The sequence below is a fragment of the Mytilus californianus genome, unplaced genomic scaffold (genome assembly GCF_021869535.1).
Source record: "Mytilus californianus isolate M0D057914Y unplaced genomic scaffold, xbMytCali1.0.p SCAF_9, whole genome shotgun sequence".
Taxonomy (NCBI): domain Eukaryota; kingdom Metazoa; phylum Mollusca; class Bivalvia; order Mytilida; family Mytilidae; genus Mytilus; species Mytilus californianus.
The window spans coordinates 83,580,053-83,600,739 of NW_026262745.1; the positions used below are offsets into that span (position 1 = coordinate 83,580,053).

The following is a 20,687-nucleotide window of genomic DNA, read 5'->3' on the forward strand; positions in this document are numbered from 1 at the left end:
GTGATGGAAATATTTGTTGTACAAATGGACAGACAGCTGAAGGCAATATAGCCCCCAATCTAAAAAGTTGGGGTTTTATAACAAGGAATTACTGTTTTCCACTCTGACAAATAGCATTCAAATGATTTTCTTCCAACTTGCTGTGAGAAAACTTTTTCATAAATATAATTTATTTCATTAACCAAACCTGGCATTTTTTCACATCTTCTTTGGATGCCTCCCTAACTTGTGCTAAGTATACATCAACTCCTGCAATGAATTCTCCCATCATCTTCTCCATCAAAGTATGTCGCAGTTGTATCAAATGAATTACTTCTTTTATGGCAATTTTCAGTAAATTTTTTTTCAACGGTCGCTGCATCCAAACCTCTTGATCTTCCTGCAATCAGATTTGAACATTATTAAGTTTTTATCTTTGAACAAACTTGTGACAAATAAAAGTAGTATAATATTTATAAGTCAGTCTTTCAACCATTCCGTCATATTCAAATATTTCTGCATTTTCTCTGAAAAGTCATATTTCACCAAAACTCTTTTTTTACAATTTTCCTATTCATGTAATGTTAAGAAATTCAAAACGATTGTATTATTTTAAGCTCACCTGGCCTAAAAGGCCAAGTGAACTTTTCTCATCACTCATCCGTCATCGTTAGCTTTTACAAAAATCTTCTTCTCTGAAACAACTGGGCCATATTTAACCAAACTTGTCCACAATCATCATAAGGGTATCTAGTTTAAATAAACAGCTGGGCCACAAGCGCATGATACGCCCGTAGTCTTGTGTGTGAGGTTTTAAGCAATAATCATAAATCGTTTCCGAGATACAGTGCGACATGTGAAAACCCCCCTTTTTTTATAAAAAAAACAATAACTCAAAAATAAAATTTTGAATCATCACCAAAAAGTATACAGATCTTTAGATTAATATAATTAAGAAGTGTGTAACGTTTTAAACAATAATCATAAATCATTTTTGAGATACGGCACGACATGTGAAAAACGCCCCCTTTTTTACAAAAAAAAAATAACTTTAAAATAAAATTTTGAATCATCACCAAAAAGTATACAGATCTTTAGATTAATGTAACTTAGAAGTGTGTTAAGTTTTAAGCAATAATAATAAATCGTTTTTGAGATACAGCGCGACATGTGAAAAAAACACCCCCCGTTTTAGTTACAAAGTCCCGTAACTCAAAAAGTTTTAATCTTATTTTCACCAAAAAGTATACAGATCGTTTGACCATCATAAGATACAATTATCTTAAGTTTCATGAAATTTGGATAAGTCAATCTCAAGTTACTTGTAGGAGTACCTGCTCTTTAATGACGATTTTTACCAATACTACATATTTGCCTACTATCTTGAAAACTATAAAAGATAGATAGACACTTTAAATAGCAAAAATGATCAGCAAGATTAGATCTGCAAATATGTAAAATTGGTGGTTTACCCTCTATAGCCTTCATTGACACTTTTTTACCGTTTTTTTGTGTTTTGGGCAAAAACTAAAGAAAATAGAGAGAAATTGTAAACAGAAAAAATTATCAACAATACAAGATCAACAAAAAAAAAGATTTTTGTCATGAATTCTATTCTAGTCCACAATGTTGGAGAGAGTCCATTGTTGAAGATGCTCATAGACCTAGGTGAACAACACAGGTTCTTTAGAGCCTCTAGTAACCTTGTTGATACAAAATTTATCAATTACAGAACACCTAAATGTAGGTGAATAAATTTCTATTTGATGTCATCGTTTTGAAAAATAACACCAGAAAATCAAGAAAAAAACGCCCTCTTTGCTTGGTAAGGTTTTGTTTTTAAAACTTTTTTCTTCTACCAAGTTAAAATTATGATGCAAAATTCTTTGCCAAAAAACTCAGCATACACAGTATGCCATACCAAAAGTATAATACAACATATAATATTGGTGCATATCTTTATTTCTTAGAAGTCAAGAATACTAATCAATTATTTAATGTTGCAAGCAGATTTCTCTTTCTAATTTTTGTTACACCAAATGATCATATAAATTTAATTAAACACATAAAATACCTTTTTCAAATTCTCTCTTATCTTTAAGTTGTTAACCATATCTTCAGGAAGTCCAAGGTGGTCAAATAAAGAACAAGAGAGACCGGTTACCCACTTAGGCCAACTTCCATTGTGATAAAGTTTGTATACAAATACTTCTGCTACCTAAATAAAAAATAATTGTAAATTCTCTTATCAAAATATAGATTCTCCTAAAACAATTTCCTTATTTATTTTTGCTTCCTTTCCATGCATATACAACTTTTAAAAAGGTATGGTCTATTTATCCGCAGGCTTTACACATATAGCTAACTTTCAGTAATGCCAGCATGCTGGTGTTTTATTTTTTCGACTTTTTTTTTGTGCTTAAGTGCAAAGTTAAAATTTTATATGCACTATTTATATGACAAAAAATAAATAGTTTAAATAAAATATATGAAAACCTATTTTGAAGAAGCTAGATGAATTAATTTCATTTTTTGATGTAAATAAACAAGATAATAAGTATATACTTGGAAGAATATTTCAATACAGTTTTGATATATACAATGAAAATCAACACTACAAGCACTTCGTATGCAGTCATAATCAACAGACAGTCCAATCAAATTCAACATAACAAATAATACTGCATTGAAAGGTTCTATATACTGACCTGTGTATCAAATATATTAACCAGTTTAACATTGAACTGGTGATGTAACATATCTGAAGGGAACCTACAGTCATGCATCACCTGAAATCATAGAATAAATCATATACATACATTCCAAATTATAGTTAATTATGCCAATAGTAAAATTGTGCATGTAGTCAATGGTCTACAATAAAAAAATAAAATGGAATTGCATATTTATTGTTTGTCGACACCATTGACAATCGATTATTACATTGGAAAATTAAGTTTGTGGTACATGAGGTAACTACAGACCAATTAAAAGACCTAAGACAAGAATGTCCTTAAAAGATTAAAAATAATTGGAGTTTTAATAAACTGAGAAATATTAAGACATATCTCCATAATCTGTTTAGTTCCACATGTAAAGGTACTTCATTACTTCATACTGACTTACATAACTCATCTTTGTAAGGGCTATTCCATTAAAATGTATGTGGGAGGGTAGGAAGGGACTTTCAAAATATCCCTACAACCAAGAACCATTTTTTAGATAATTTTGCATAATGGTAATAGATACATACTGAAAAAAGACCCATGACCTACATTCAATAATTAAACTTCCCTTCCTACCCTCCCACATACATTTTAATGGAATAGCCCTAAACATCAGATAAGTTATACATTCTCCATCTTGTTATTATTGATCCCCCAATGATTGATTGGTATATAAAACATGTTTTTAGTATAAAAAAAAAACAAGTCGACAATACAAGGAACAATATTGAAATGATAAACCATGATAATTGATATAACTTGCAACCATGGATGACTCAAACCTCAGATAAGTTGAACAGTTATGTTGGTAAGGGACTTGACATATCAAACTCTTCCTATGAATAAAGTGACATGAACAAAAACACATATCATAGAATTGGAATAACTACCATTTTTAATAAAACTGTTTACCTTTGAAAGTCTTGGATCTTCAAAAATAGATTTCAAACCTAAATCCCAACAATTAGGTCCCAATAACAAGACATCAAATACAAATATGTCTATAGTGGTAGCAACCTGGAAATAAAAATGTAACAAAAATATAATTTACTCTAGTGACCTTTTTTTCATCTCAATATTCAGGTACTTGTGTAAGGATTGCATTTAAGCTTTTACACAACAAGGAAATTCTAGCCTGTTGTACACAATGACACTACTTAAAATTCAAATTTGCAAGATACTGCTTATAACAAAGTCAATCATTATGACTATATATATATATATATTTCTATCAGCACATTTTAGCTTGAGGGGAAATTTCTAAGAAGCAATAGCAATTTAGCATGTATTGTCTTTTAAAATCAAAGTTTGCAGTGAACATATCCAGATAGCTGAGTGAAGCATTCTAAACCATGTGTTGTTGTTTTTTGTCTTTTTTTCCATTTTAGGAGTCAGGTGTTTGTGGTTGATATGGTTTGCTGTACTGTCCACAATATTTTTGGTAATTCCATAAATCCTTTTTCATTTTTATATTTGATTGTACATAAACTGTTTATTTCCCAAAGGGTAAGTTAATTCAATATAGAATAATGCTGTGAGAAGGTTTTAATTTTAATACAAATAAAACCATATTTGTTGTAGGAAATTTCATAATTTATTTGTTGTTTGTTTATCTAAATTCCGTGTAACTAATCTAAAGTATTTCCCTCTCCTGACAACAACACTGCAAAATAAGAGTGCTGTATTTGTCTGTCATATAAATAACCTGATATGGTAATTTATTTGTTTTCCACTCTTTGAGTTCATATGACCATTCTATACCAAAAAAGCAGTTGGGATTACATCAATCATTAAAATAACTTTGTAAAATATTTGATTCTAAATAAGTGTTTTACCTGAACTAATGACAATTTTCCATCACGTCCAATACACACACCTGAGAAAGACACTCCAACCTCAGACTGCTCCTTTATATGACTAATCTGTAAACAGGAAGTGTTCCATTATTCATTGTAAAGAAAAGAACTTTAAATAACTTCCATTAATTAATGATTAATAAAACCTAGTCAAACACAAGATTTACAACTGTTAATGGTACCACTGTTGATTGTAATGATGTTTTATGCTACATGCAATAACTATATATGCATGTAACATGAACCAAGTACGAGGAGAGTATATTAGAAAAGTATAAAGATACTATATATATGGGTCTCTATAAGAATATACTGCATATGCTTTACATTGTATACCTTTTGTGTATTTAGAACAACCTTTTGACAAATATAGGGAATTTTACCTATAACTATTGTGCCAAGAAGAACGTTATATTAAAGAAGTGTTATTTTGTTTTAGAAATATGATTAATGAGAAATTTACCCTTAATCACCCTTAAACATGGTGTCACTGTTTGTTACTGGGAATGATTCAGTTAAAATATTTTGAAAAGTCATATTAAAGACCAATTTCAGGTGCACAACTTCATATCCAGGTGAAGAGTCTCCACAAGTTTTGTAGAGATCGGTCAGTGACATGGTTGACACAGATCAAGACACAGAAGTGATACCTAAGTGTTGCTACCTACAGCTTGATGCTATCAGGCTTAACAATACATACATTTTATTTTCCTGTGGAAAAATATCTTGTAGTGAACCTACCGCATCATGGAATCTTTGATTGATTTTAGATAAGTAGATACAGTCTTCAAAATCTAGAGTTTCTTGATCACTGCTTGAATCATAGTCAGAACTTTTATTAGCTACAAAAGATAGAAAAATCAGTAGACAGGGGTCACCACACCAGGTGAAGTGAGCGACTATGTCGCCCTAGGACTCCCCACTTCACTCTAGAAAAGCTCCAGGGAGAAGTTTATGTTGCCTTAGATTTTCAGTAAAATTCCCCAAGTCGCCTCGTGATTTTTGAAAAATTCTCTATCCAAACGTAAACGACCCAATAGTTGACGCAATACTAAACATGTTATCCCAGAATTCAGAACTGAGTTGTCTGCGGTATTATACTCCAACATTACAATGGCTTGACAGGATGTACTATAAGCAAGAAACAAGAAAAAAACTTGATTTTGTGATGTTTGTTTATTGTCAGCCATCTTTGTTATTGAAAATTGTATATGGCGCCCTTTTATCTTTTCAAAACTGTTATCATTTACCTAATCAATATTAATATGCAATTTTAATTTTGATTATATTACATGTATATTAACTGATACAGATATCGAAATTTTATGCTTCATTCAAAATTTCTCATTTCTTTTCAAATGTTGCATAATGTAAACTGGAATCCGCTTGTATTTTAATTACGTACAAAGTTTAGTAGTCAGCCGGGAACCAGCATAACAATGTATAAACTACAAAACGTAGTCGGTTTTTCGTTCAGGATTTGGTGTTACAGACTGCTGCATTTGTTTTTGCTTAAGGTCCTTTATAAACAATATTTTGATGAATACTATAACATTAATTTGCTAAAAGACAGCACTATTTTACTTCCAAAGTCGTATACAGTCGAACCTCGTTGTGTCGAAAACTCGGATGAGTCGAAGTAATTTCTCGGTCCCGGTAAAATTTCCGTTTGATCAATGCATAATTACCTCTGATGAGTCGAACTCGGTTGATTCGAATACTCGGTTAAGTCGAGTAAATTTTATAGTCCCGTCGAAGTAAAATTAATGTAAATTGACCCCGATGTCTCGAAGTTCGAAAGTAAGAATTTTCGAAAAATGCAGACCTAAGGATAAAAATTCAAATCGGATGTATTTCTTATGTCACCTAATCATTTTCAAAAGAGATTAAAGCTGAGTAAACATACTTGTTTGTATAACAGTTAACATGACATGTTTATGGTGACCGCTAATTAACACCTTTGGTGATCTTTCAAGCGGAATGTTAGTGTGGAACATTTTTCACCTGAGATAAAAACGAAACAAATTTAAATGACCCAAGCCGAGATTGAATGAATCGTTAGATTTAAAACTCATTAATTACAATAAATAAAACGATTAGCACAATTATAATAAATTCATGATAATTTAATGTAAAGCAGACGACTTCATCAGATACCATTTAGAACTTATTTCGTGCCGCGAGTGATTTCATTATTTATAGTGACTGATCACTTTTGTAAATATTTGTGTAGACTATTGATTTTATTTGTGCATGATTTGTATCTGTACTTGTGTGTTTAATTATTACGAAGGAACAAAAATGGAGATTGAATACACAATCATAAAGTGTCATATCGAAAAAAAGGCACACTGTTCATTGTGTCTAGTTAACACAAATCTCATATCGTATTTCGTGCATTCCAAATTTATGACGACACACTCGACCTCGGATGAGTCAAATACTTTGGTCCGGTCCCTTCGACTTCGACACAACGAGGTTCGACTGTATTTCTGTAAATATTAAGTACGAAATTTTGCCGCGTCTCGCACCATATTTGTTTTTGATTTACAAGTACTTATTCAATTTCCGGTAATGAAAAATACAACTTTTCCATTGTTACTTTTTGTGATTTTGTCACATTTAAACACTCGTGAAGTGTTCTAGAATCATTTATATGCATTTCCAACGGCAACTTGATGCTGGGAAACGGCCTTTTCCATGAAAATACCGCAAACAATCGCACACAATTTGAAATTAACAGAGTTTTACTATACTTGATCAACAAGTGACAAACAATTTTTCTTTCTGAATGCCTATCAAAAATAATTTAAAGAACAAATATATTTTTTAATCATGATCTTAGCAATGAAAGACAGTGAAACTGTATTTAAGCTATTTAAACTTACTTATCAATTGATTATTATTTTGTTTTTTAAAGGGTTAATGCTTTATTTAATGTTATTAAACACAATTGTGAGCAATTCAAAACATACTCTTTGAGATGCAGCAAAATTTAACCAACGTCAAATCTTCAATTCATTCAGAGCTCTTTTGGTCCTTAGGGCTGTTCCAAAAAACATATATGGGACCCAGGGAAGGCAACTTAAATTTGCCACTATGGGTGGGTGCGAAATATTGTGTTTAACGGGTTTAAAATTATGCAGGACTCTAAAATCGCTTCTACAGTACCATTTAAACGGATCGATTCAATATCGTTTTTTTTTCCCGATTTCCGTGTTTTTCGGAGCCACACAGAGTACCGCGGATTTCACTCCCAAATTCCTCCAAAGATTCTCTCCCAACACCGCGTGGCTGTTAATTGGTTTATTGCCCATCTGATGTACTAAAAACTAACGACACGTGACAACATAATCGGATTAGCCAGATAATTTACCTATGTACATTTAATCGATCTTGATTGCACAGGTGTGCTTTAAAATCACAGTATTAAAATTTTAACAAATGTTTTCCTTTCTTTGACAGATAAAGATGTGAAATTATCATTTAGAATAAGATAATTATTATCTTATATGTTTTTGTCCCATGCCATTATCTTTGAAATAATTTTACAAACGAAAAAATTTGAAGAAAAAACTTGTTATTTTGTGTTTATATTACAGTCCGGTCAGGTCATACATTGTGTTCTTTCAACAAAGACGATTTTGCCACCATTAGAATCTTTTATGACTTACTCAATAAGCAATATCCGTGCATTAATTGTTCATTATTTAAAAATCAACTGGCTAATAAAAAAAATGTTGTTTTTACGGTAACTCGATCATTCAATCTATTCATCGGATCAACAAGTAAACTCAATTTATTGAGCAATTTAAAATATTATGTTTCACCACCTCGGTACATTTATACAGACTTGAATAATTTAAATTACGAAAAGAAACTGTAAAGTGACAACTCTGTTGAACAAAGGGAATAACTTCAAGTGATTTTGCTAGCGCTCGTCATTTTCGTATTTTACGAAACGGTTTTCAAATTGACGAAAGTATTTTATATCGATTTCGTCATTTCAATTTGGAAAGTGTTAAAATATTTTCGCATTAAATTTCTATAATTCTACCTGTCTTCATGTTTTTGACAAGTTAATGACGCTCAGCCATTTAACGTTTACAAAAGATGTTAAAAGTTGTGATGATAAGTAATCCGTTTATCGCCATCCGATAGGTCACTAATCCTTTAATTATTATTAAACCTCAATTGCCCATCATAATATTCTATTCCAGTTAAATCAGTCAACATTTCATTTTCAAAATTTCTCAACCGCCCACAATTGGCAGTTCTTTATCGTATTTTTGTCATTTGAACACAATTGATCCCCCCGGACAATTTCCATCATAATTTCAATATTTCATCAACCATAAATTTATATTATTGACCATGGAAGTCTAACTAATGTTCAGGTCTACGTCCTGTTTTGACTGATAAAACATCAAATAGCTAAAGAAGATGTGTTCTCGTTTATTCGGAAAAGATTTATATTTTAGATTCCGGTTAATCAATTGTAAAAACACCTTCTAGAGCCTCAATACGAACGCACAAAAATGTCGTTCTGCAACTTTAAAAACCTGAATGAATTTTCCCACGGTCGTCCAGAAAGGTCACCTGAGTTTACTGGTACGTGATATTATTTCCCGCCCTTTAAAAATCTCGTGCTGTGGATAAAATTAATGTTAACTATTTTTAGCATTTAACATTGTTAAATTAGTCAAGTTCAAGTTCAACCCAAACTGTTGATAACTGAGATGTGTATCGTGGAATTGTCTTCGCACGGCAAATAATTATTTTTAAATCTTTTACGATCACTGTTCAAAATACACAAATTTACATTCATTGTGCGAAAATAAATATTATAAAAGACGAATTAATGCAGCTGTGGAAGTATTCCTGTTGTAACCGAAATGTATTATTATCCTAAAGTAATGCCAACAAATCGTAAAACGAAAATGCCGTAAATATTAAGCATCACGAATGGTGAATAATATTTTCTTTTTTACTTGCATTTACAAAACTTTGTGACACGTAATTTTTATGATATTCTTTAAACTGCTCTCATTAATTTAGCGGAAGTTTCCGGTTATTTTTACACAAGTATGTCCATTTCGTAAATAAAATATTAATTTACTGGTGAAGACATCGAGGTCAAAATTAAGTAGTTTTTATTTTTTATATAACTTTTATGCAATTGAAAGAATTAACAACAACATTTTGCTTTTAAATCTTTTATTCATTCAAGCAATTAGATAATCGTAAAAAGAAAATGCCGTAGACTTACATAATTATTATGCCTAACAAATGGTGAAATTTTCCTTTTTACTTGCATATACAAAACTTTGAGACACATAATTTTCAAATAAAGACTTTAACTTTGAAAAAAATATTGCGTTTTTTCACATTTTCCACTATATTTTATAATCCTTTTTTTTTAAAGCAAGTACATTTAGGTAAAGATATTTTAGATTGGCAAGCAAGAAATACGAAAATATTTTAACTTATTATTACCACAAAAATTAAACTTAACCAGTATAAAAAGACATTTAAAATTATACACCTGTTTGACACTTAAACTGGTACAGTAGACCGGAAATATAATTCTTTATTACATCAACCTTTACCTGTCAGGTAACCCAATTACCCTATCAGTGGTGTGCCGGTCGAGACCAAAGTAGGATAAGGGCAATAAATTCCCGGTGTAGGGAGTGAGGTCGCTATCACAATAAACATAACGCGATTTTGGGAGAGATTACTCCTAAATTCCTCCCAACATTTTGGGAGGAATATCGGAGTTTTTCGGAGTGACTCCAACATTTTCCTTGGTGTAGGGTGTGGGAGAGCTGGTCCTCTTGAATGGTACTGTATGGGTGGTCACGCCATTTTCAAAGTGCCTTCCCTGGGTACCATGTATGTTTTAATGGAACAGCCCTTATGATATTTTTTGACAATTTGCATATGTAAGTACAAATGTAATTCAGACCACAAGCATGGCAAAGCAAGGAAATATCACCTTAGCAGTTGTCATGCAAAAATGCTTTGAAAAATAACAAAAAAGGTATACATGCTTGGAAAATTTGATTCTTAAAAAGAATTAACACGATCCTTCAATTTTCCCTGAAGTCTCCCTGTTGGGGCTTCACTTCTACCAGAAGTCTCCCTGTTGGGTCTTCACTTCTCCCTGTTTTGCTGCCAGGGAGAAGTCACTTCTCCCTATAATTCTGAAGTGTGGTGACCCCTGAGTAGATGATACTTAACATGAAACACTTCATAAAACAAGTAATCTATTACTACAAATCAGACCGAGTACATTTTAACTGAAAAAAAAAAACGTCAGAGTGGCATGTTTTGGGCACAAGAGAGTTTCTTCCTATATTAAGGTATACACAGACGTGCTGCTGGAATTGGTTATATTTTTTTTAATGTCAAATACAATGTATATCAATGGGTTGAGCTTGCCCTTTGTAAGTTTTTAATGTTGTAAACCTTGTAGTTCTCACAAATCTTTGGGATCTAGTCCAAGGGCCAAATTTTAAAAACTTTTTTTAATTGTTCCAAAATGTTTTATGTAATTCAAAAAATTCAACTTAACATAACAGATTATTGACAGTTTAATTCATTAAATTTATGCACAACTTTTATAGACTTGGGACTATATGCAGCTTTACAATATGTCTATATGTCTACTTAAATACAATAGGAAGACTTTATGATGCCTTAAGATGTCTTATTGATTTATACCCCACATCTCATTATATTTATACTTGTTAAAGTCTAATATTTCAATGAAACATCACAGATCTTTCAAAAATTTCCCAACATTTTCAGTCTTGAAATCTAAATTATTGTGTGGCTGAAATTTCAGTTTCCATGACAACCAACCTGGTTTTGGAACATCTCCAGTACCCTCTTCTTCATTGACAACCTTTTTCAAAAGATAATTTGATGGCTCAAAATCTACCAATCTTTTTAAATGCGATGGACAGTATTTGGTATGAAGCATCCGAGGTCCATGCTCCCTGTTGATAAAAAGAGTATTTTAAAATCAAAATTGTTCTGCAGTTACCATACAGTACACCTACATGTAAGGGGGCTTGGTTAAACATCCCACTGCCTGGTGAATTTATGCAGTGAATACTGGTGAATTTTGGTGATTCACTCTGAAATACCTCTTAGTATATTCCACATATAATATAGGACAGATTGTTCTTAAATTAACTAACAAGTCAGGAGCATGCAATTCATTGGTTGTTTCTGTATATCATATTTGTTTTTCGTTAATTTTTTTGTACATAAATCAGGCTGTTAATTATCTCAGTTGAATTGTTTTACATTTGTCATTTGTACAGTATGGGTTTTGCTCATTGTTGAAGGCAGTACAGTGACCTAAAGTTGCTTACTTAGGGAGCTACTATCTGATTTTTATAGGGGGGCTAGGATGAAATTTGAAAAAAAAGGCAGGATGAGTAACTTGGCAAAAAAAAAAGGCAGGATGACAATTTATGTAAAAAAAATCAGGATAAACTAATGAAAAAAGGCAGGACCGAATGGAGTGAAAAATAAAAATGCAGGAAAGAGATTACAACTAAAAAAAAATGCAGGACAAAATTTTTCATCCTAGCCTCCCCAATAAAAATCAAATGGTAGCTCCCTTATTTCACAGGGAATTTGTAGATGTATTGTCTGATTGACAGACAGGGGCCAATATGTAATGTTTTACCTTGATACTCACTACCCCTAATGCATTGTAACATGATACATGTAATTCATTACACCAATTCCTAATTAAAAACAAAATTAACGATAAGTATTATGAACCTTTTATCTGAAAGAAGTTTATCATCATTTTCCACTTTCTTGCATTCCTCTTCCAGAACCTCAACTGAAATAAACACATGAAATAAATGTATGGTTGGTTTCAAAAAATCATACTTAACAGTTAACATAACAAAAAAGGTATCAAGATCTAAATTATTATCCAATTTTTTTTTCAGAATTTTCAGTAACAGGCTTTTACAAGTTTACCTAAACTATGTTACCATTTTCTCATAGAAATTTCCAAGCATTGAAACTTTAGATTTTGGCTTCTCTTGTCTAGAAACTTTATATATGTATGACAGTACCAGTGTCCCAATTAAATTTATAAGAACAATTACTAATAAATATTTGCCCAAAAAGGGGTCATTTTCAAAATGCACATTTCTTACTGTTTGTTATATCATCCTGGAAGAAGGTCTGTAGTCCATTCAACTTTTTACCAGTATCAGGAATTACCACTGTAAAATAAAGCAAACCTCAATTTGTACTTTTGTGTATTCTAATTTTTTTATACAACAGGTATTGCCATCTCCCATAGGTTCAGAATTTTTTTTTACAGAGACATGATTACTGTCATTACCTGCATAGATAAATAAAAACAGGTATTCATGGAGTGTTACATGTATCAGTGCTTTGCCAGTGCTCGTCACTTTCTCCCTGTACAACATGTTCAAAACAGTTTTTCAAATTTACAAAAGTACTGTCTTTAAGTGTGTATAATACGCGAGTTTTCACCCTGGGAATTGTTTCTGAAAAGGGGGTGTGTATTATACATGTATGGCTACACTGTTCTTGAGACTTTTTTCAGGCCAAATTCCGATCAAGAAACCAGGTGGTCTGGAGGAAAATATTTTCATAGCATAAACTTGATTGTTGTTATGTTTTACATGTATATTTGTACCTTCTTATATCTAATTTGTACTGTTATATGCAAATAAAAATCATTTAATTGCTTTAGTAGTTGTTTTTTTGTGTTATCTTGTGTACTCCCTTGCCGCCCAGAAGTTGCATTTGATTGCGTCCAAATTAAAGATGAAGGATTCTGACATTGGCTAAATTAGTGTAGGTGTTTATAGAGTTTATCACTTACTTTGTATATGTGTTCTAACACGGAATACAGAAGGTAAATGTATGAAAATTGAACGAAACATGCCATTTTGATGATAGCGACTTTCGTAGTATCAGGTGATTATGTGTCTTTTAACAGTTGTAAAGTTGAACAAAGATGATGATTTTAAACATGTTTTTACTTTGTAACATTTTTAAAAAAAACCTTCATACAAATCATAATCATGATAATTGCAGACATGTCAATGCCATCTTGTAAACTGTATGGATTAGATTAAGGAACAAAATTAATCAGTCAATTGATCTGTTTTGACAACGATTAGACTTCCTAATTGACATTCAATAAGCATGATAAGGCTGTATACGTAAGATTCAATGAGTTCCAACAAACACTAAATAAAATTAACAGAGATTAATATTTATTTCAGCACTAATTTATCAACATAAATATTACAATTTATTTATTTATTGTGTAATTAGGAATATTCGTAATGATTCCGTATTCATCCAGGATTCACTGACTACGATTTGCATTTAAACAACTTCCCGATTTAACACTTCCTGTTGTTCTCAATCAAACAATAAAGAATCAAACATCATTTGCTAAATCATTTATTCTGCAACAATAGTTTCATTATCCTGTAATCAACCAGGACTGGAGTTCAATTTGTCTCTAAAAAAGAAATCATTTTCAATGGATGCATTTACCGAGTTTCAAGTTAGGATTTTTCCAGAAAGTCCCTGCGTGTAATTGTAAAGCATAAGAAGAAACTTTTTTTATCAGGTTTCAAGGGTGAATAAAATGCTCTGCAGGGCGCAGCTTGATACGACCGCAGAGGTCGAACCCTGAACAGTTGGGGCAAGTATGGACACAACATTCAAGCTTGATACAGCTCTGAATTTGGATTGTGATTAAATATTTGACACAGCATAGGTTTCTGACACAGAATGAATGTGGTCTAAGAACTTAAAAATTTTAAATTGGACATTCACCTATTATGGTCCAATATCCAAAATCTAAATACATGGTTAGATTCAGCATATCAAAGAACCCCAAGAATTCAATTTTTGATGAAATCAAACAAAAGTTTAATTTTGGACCCTTTTGACCTCAATGTGGACAAAGTTTATAACAGGGCCCAAAAATCAAAAATCTAAATACATGGTTAGATTCAGCATATCAAAGAACCCCATATATTCAATTTTTGTTGAAATCAAACAAAGTTTAATTTTGGACCCCGATTTGGACCAACTTGAAAACTGGGCCCATAATCAAAAATCTAAATACATGTTTAGATTCAGCATATCAAAGAACCCTAAAAATTCAATTTTTGTTAAAATCAAACTAAGTTTAATTTTGGACCCTTTGGACCTTAATGTAGACCCAATTTGAAAACGGAACCAAAAATTAAGAATCTAAATACATGGTTAGATTCGGCATATCAAAGAACCCCAATAATTCAATTTTTGATGAAATCAAACAAAGTTAAATTTTGGACCCTTTGGACCTCAATGTGGACCAATTTAAAAACGGGGCCCAAAATCCAAAAACTTAATACACAGTTAGATTCAGCATATTAAAGAACCCCAAGAATTCAAGAATAAAACCCCATTGAAATTGATCAAGAAATAAGCAATTTATACGAAGTATCTTCTTTTGCACAATACTGTGCAATTGAATATTTCTTGCTATTGCGCAATACTGTACAATTGGATATTTCTTGCTATTGCGCAATATTGTGCTATTGGATATTTCTTGCTATTGCGCAATACTGTGCAATTGAAGATTTCTTGCTATTGCGCAATACTGTGCAATTGAAGATTTCTTGCTATTGTGCAATACTGTGCAATTGAAAATTTCTTGCTATTGCACAATACTTATATTATAATAATTTACACATCCTGTTTGGTGTGTATCTCCTACCATATCATTATTATTTGCTTTTAAATATAAATCAGAAATAACCAATTTAAAATGGAAAATTTTAAAAGAAAAAAAAAAGGAAAAAAAGAAAAAAAAAAAAAATCCCCCCCCCAAATTTTTTGAACCCCCTTATGATTCATCACCCCCAAACTCAATCCCAGCCTTCCCTTTGAGGTATGGTACCTTGCAGTACAATTTCAGAGAGATCCATACACTTGAACACAAGTTATTGTCTGGAAACTAGAAAAATGCTCGCTTTTTGGCCCCTTTTTCGCCCCAAATTCCTAAACGTTTAGGGCAATTACCCCCAAACTCAAACCCAGCTTTCCCTTTGTGATATGGAACCTTGTAGTACAATTTCAGAAAGATCCATACACTTACACACAAGTTATTGTCATGAAACTAGAAAAATGCTTGTTTTTTGCCCCTTTTTTGGCCCCTAATTCCTAATATTTTGAGGCAATTACCCCCAAAATCAATTACAGCCTTCCCTTTGTGATATGGAACCTTGTGGTATAATGTCAGAGAGATCCATACACTTACACACAAGTTATTGTCTGGAAGTTACAAAAATGCTTATTTTTGGCCCCTTTTTGGCCCCTAATTCCTTAACTGTTGGTACCATAACCCCCAAAATCAATCCCAACCTTCCTTTCGTGGTATAGAACCTTATGGTAAAATTTCATGGAGATCCATTAACTTTAACTAAAGTTAGAGTGCGAAAACCAATGTGTCTTCGGACGACGCCAACGTCATACCAATATACGACCAAAAAATTTTTAATTTTTGCGGTCGTATAAAAAGGGGTGCGTATTATGCATGAGTGTGTTTAATACACACCTAAAGGCGGTATTTCTGATTAATTTCAAAAAACTTCATCACTTAAATGTGCAAAAGTAACAAAAAATCTTCAATATTATCTTGCATCATGTTTACTGCTAGTTTTACTATCCCAAATTACATGTATATAACGGTCACAACAGGCAATGACAGGTGTCATTATTTGTCCAATGGGTCATAATTAAATGATAATGAAATAGTTGGTCAGTTGTTTTTTGTTTTGTTAAAATGTATTTTCATAGGACCTCAATTTGCAACATTTACTGTAGTTTCATGATATTACAACACAATTTACAAAATGAGGAAATCTCCAATGAAGCAGTTATATGTCAGATGTCTAAGGAATAATGCTAAGACTTAGGGTCATCAGTAATGAACTGAGTGAACAAAAAGTTTTGAAAGTGATCATTCAGAAATGTTGATAGATTATGGTCCAATTTTTTGAAACACAAATCAAAGTCTTAAAATGCTTTTTTTTGAAATTTTTACAATGGTTTAAACATGTCTCTTTGCAAAGTTTTATTCACAAAACATTGCTTGAACAGGGTCAAGCAGGGCCTAATCTAGGATTTTGAAGAGGGAGAAGTGACTTCTCCTTCCAAGAGAGAGAAGGGAGAAGTGGTCAACTTCTTGGAGAAGTGAGATTCCATTACCGTTTCGGTTGCATCGTGTTTTCAAGCTTATCACTAAGGAAATTGTTTTATATTCAATAAAAGATGTACTTGCAGTTTTTTCATATGGTATTGTACACAATGTTTATATAGAAAGTTCTTAATAAAAAGGTTTAGACAATACATAGTTGTTATTTATTTATTGATACCATAATGTGTTCTAAATAAAATTTGTTGATTGGGACACGAGGGAGTAGCCTAGTAATATTATCAAGATTATGATGCATTGAATTCATGTGCATCTGCCTCAATTTATTTTTAAAACTCCAGAAAAATATGATGAATTTCACATGACTGGGAATTTAATTTATAACACCACTTGTCATTGTTTTGTAAAACATTATTGAATTTCCAGGACATTTATGTTAGTTGTAGTAAATTGAGATTATCGTTAAAGATTATAAGTCTATAAATGAATATATCTTTCAATCTCAAGTTAATTGTCCGATAAAGAGCCAATTTCTATCATTTTTTAAAAATATCATCCATATCAACGAAGTGGTCATGAGAAAAAATCCACTGCTGATCACAATCTGGTCGAGTGTCGTACGTTTGCAATCACATTATCTATCAGCTGTCTTTCTACCTTTTATATTTCAATTTTTATTCAATGAATATAATAAATCTACCGTTAATTCCCACCCTTTACCTACCGAATAGCAAAATTGATCGACTCGTGTAGGTAATAAAAATAAAACAAATCAGCTGAGTGATTACGCAACATCCTCAGATGAAAATCATCGTAAAACGATAACTTAAACAGACGGTCAGTTTTCCGTTTCAACAGTTTTGAAAGTTATATCCGAGGATGTTCAAAGTCGCCGTTGTATTTATTTAATTTGATCGTTTACAGTATTAGTCCTGGGTCGTTTCGAAAATCTCGATTTTCCTTGTCAGCCGCCATTTTTTTTAACTGTGAGACTTGTCAATCACAAGTTGTCTCCCTTTTACCGATTTTGATAGCGATTTGACTTCGCTATGAAGTCAGTCGGCCGGCGAGATTTAGCGATTTTCAAAATTCTTTGGCGACTTAAATCGTCATTTCGCCGGCAAGATTATGGCCTGGTCAAGATAGCTTTAATTGGTTTGAGATGTTGTGAAAAAGTTGTGTTATTTCAGAACTTACCCGGATTAGAATAAATAGTGATACAAAATTTGTAAGATGTATAAATATTTGTAATCTGCCATGTCTGTCAGACAGCTTTATAAGATTTTTAATTATTGGCAAACAATATAGTATTAGTAATGTCTACTCTTGCCTAATATTTCTATGAGATTGAAGTTATGAAAGAGGAAAAAAATATATTTAAATTTTTAATGTGAAATTTTTATAACAGAATATACAAGAAATTTTTAGTGATACGGAAATACAACTGTGATAAACATATTGATGATTTATATTCACAATAAACTATGATGATTTATAACCGTTATAAACAGTCAGGGGTACTACTTGAACAAGTGATTTCAGAATCACTTCCTCGAGTGATTTGGTTGTGAAATATTAAAAATTTTCACACAGACTTTTTAAAATCACTGAAACAAGTAATTTTAGAAGTTAAAATGTAATCACTTTAATAAGTGTTTATAACATTTTCTTGATATTTTTCCCACAAGCTTGATTTTTTTATTGGTAAAAAGACAATTCCATTGAAAAAACAACTATGTACATACAGAAATTGTCTTTTGCTTGATAAGCCTGACACTTTTACAGTTTTTTTTAAAATATGCAAAAACTGGAATAGTTTGTAGATCAGGTCATAACCTTGAAGTAGATCATTCTAACTCTAAAGAAAACCAATCAGGTTACCTAATATTGTTGATCTTTGTCTGATAGTAAGAGTAGTTAATGAATTTTTGATTACAGAAAAATTCCCAAGGCCAAGGGTACTTTTAAAAGCTTTAGGCACTAATTATATATAACTTACTGCCCAAGCGCACTGGTGAAATTAATATACAAAGAAAAAGGGATAATTGATTTATGTAGGAAAATTATAGAAAAGATTGTGAAAATATGGAAAATCAATGAAATTAGCATTTGAAGATCAAAGAAAACACTAAAATCACTTAAATAGGTGATAACTGAATTTATCAAATCACTGAAATAAGTGATGATGAAATCACTTGTTTAAGTAGCACCCCTGACTGATAAACGCCTATGCCGTTACATAACAAAGAGTAATGATGAATCGAGAGTCTAGACGTCCTTAATTGTATGACATGTCTCCCACGTTGATGTGGGTTTTTTAAGGTTCATCATAACAAATGGACAAATATGGCCGTATTTTCACCTCAAAAACTACTCTGTGTACAGACTTACCTGTGCAGTTTGGAAAGTTTTAAGGCCTGGCATCCACTAGATATATAAAAGTTAAATTTATTTTGCATATCAGAAAGATAAAATCGTTTTTGGATTTTGATGGGCATTTTTTTCCTTCCTGCAGAGGGTGTAAAAATAAACAAACACCTGAATTGCATTTGATACTGTCCATTCAGTTTCTACCTTTAACTCACCTATAGATGTGTAGATATCTATTGTCCATGCCAATCAAGGACAATTAATACAATACAAACCAGTTGTTACCTGAGGGGGAGCATCTCAAAGTTGTATCCCAACTTAGTTAATTTTTACACCTTCTGCAGGAACGAAAAAAAATGCCCATCATAATGCAAAAAAGATTTTATCTTACTGATATGCAAAATGAAATTAACTTTTATATATCTAGTGGATGCCAGGCCTTAAAACTTTCCAAACTGCACAGGTAAGTCTGTACACAGAGTAGTTTTTGAGGTGAAAATACGGCCATATTTGTCCATTAATGTTATGATGAACCTTAAACGATTTATACAGTAAAAATTATAAAAAAAAGATTGAGTTGTAAAAACCTTTTTGAAGAGATATCTGATGATTTTGTTGGTCCAGAAGATGCACATATCCTTCATACGTTCGGCTATCAGTTATGATCCGTACTCTTCGACCAATAAAGTTGGCCATCGTGGCAAAATTCGCAAACACAACTTGCTACTGCCTGGCGGGGAAATGAGTACCGTCCCTTCGAAATTCTCTCCCTTTAACTGATCATAAAGTTAGGAACGGAACGGAACGGAAAGGGGGGAAAATCCGGACTATTTTTTTGTAATCCAGTAATTTTTCATTCATGTCCGACTGGGACTATTATACTAACTAGTATAAAAGTCCCAGATTAAGATCACTCCATTAATAAATAAAAACAATCGCCGAAATCATATATTCATGGATTAAAAACTGGACCAGCCTATTTCTAAATCAAAGAATAGACTGCAAATCAGAAACAGAATTTAAACAAGTATTAAAGTAAAACAAGGATGTAAAAAAATGATAGTTATGATCAGATAAACTTTGAGGAAATTAAAAGGAACTATTGGCCTAATAATATTCTTAAGAAGTAATGAAAAATAGCCAGTTTGTTGGAAGCAGAACAGCTTGTCCTGCTCTGTCTAATAGTTCAGTCTGCGAAAAATGATACCTCCTGCGACATGTGTATGTATCGTAGAGCCTCGGAATGTTAAACTGGTCCGCCATTCCATCTAAATCTCCGCACCGAAGGATAGTATAGCGATAAGTGAACACAACAGAGGTCCAGTTTAAGAGAATGTAGGATCAGGGATCTCACAAAACATGTTTAACTCGCCGCATTTTTGCGCCTGTCCCAAGTCAGGAGCCTGGCCTCTGGCCTTTGTTAGTCTTGTATGTTTTTTTAATTTTAGTTCATTTATATGTTTTCGAGTTTAGTGTAACGTCCATTTTCACTTAACTAGTACACAATTTTATTTAGGGGTC

At 32.1% G+C, this 20,687-nt stretch overlaps 1 protein-coding gene across 1 annotated transcript in view; it reads right to left on the bottom strand.

The window, feature by feature from the left end:
• The window catches only part of LOC127715837 (piRNA biogenesis protein EXD1-like), a 31,983-nt gene extending 12,039 nt beyond the window's left edge, over positions 1-19,944 (bottom strand). The window contains exons 1-10 of the mRNA XM_052221971.1: positions 19,754-19,944; positions 12,754-12,822; positions 12,365-12,428; positions 11,429-11,565; positions 5,303-5,403; positions 4,541-4,627; positions 3,618-3,722; positions 2,688-2,768; positions 2,054-2,197; positions 188-379 (exon numbers count right to left, since the gene is read on the bottom strand). Coding sequence (XP_052077931.1) covers positions 188-379; positions 2,054-2,197; positions 2,688-2,768; positions 3,618-3,722; positions 4,541-4,627; positions 5,303-5,403; positions 11,429-11,565; positions 12,365-12,428; positions 12,754-12,822; positions 19,754-19,862 — 1,089 coding nt within the window. The 5' untranslated portion in view covers positions 19,863-19,944. The remainder of the gene's footprint in view (positions 1-187; positions 380-2,053; positions 2,198-2,687; positions 2,769-3,617; positions 3,723-4,540; positions 4,628-5,302; positions 5,404-11,428; positions 11,566-12,364; positions 12,429-12,753; positions 12,823-19,753) is intronic.
• Positions 19,945-20,687: the final 743 nt, after the last annotated feature.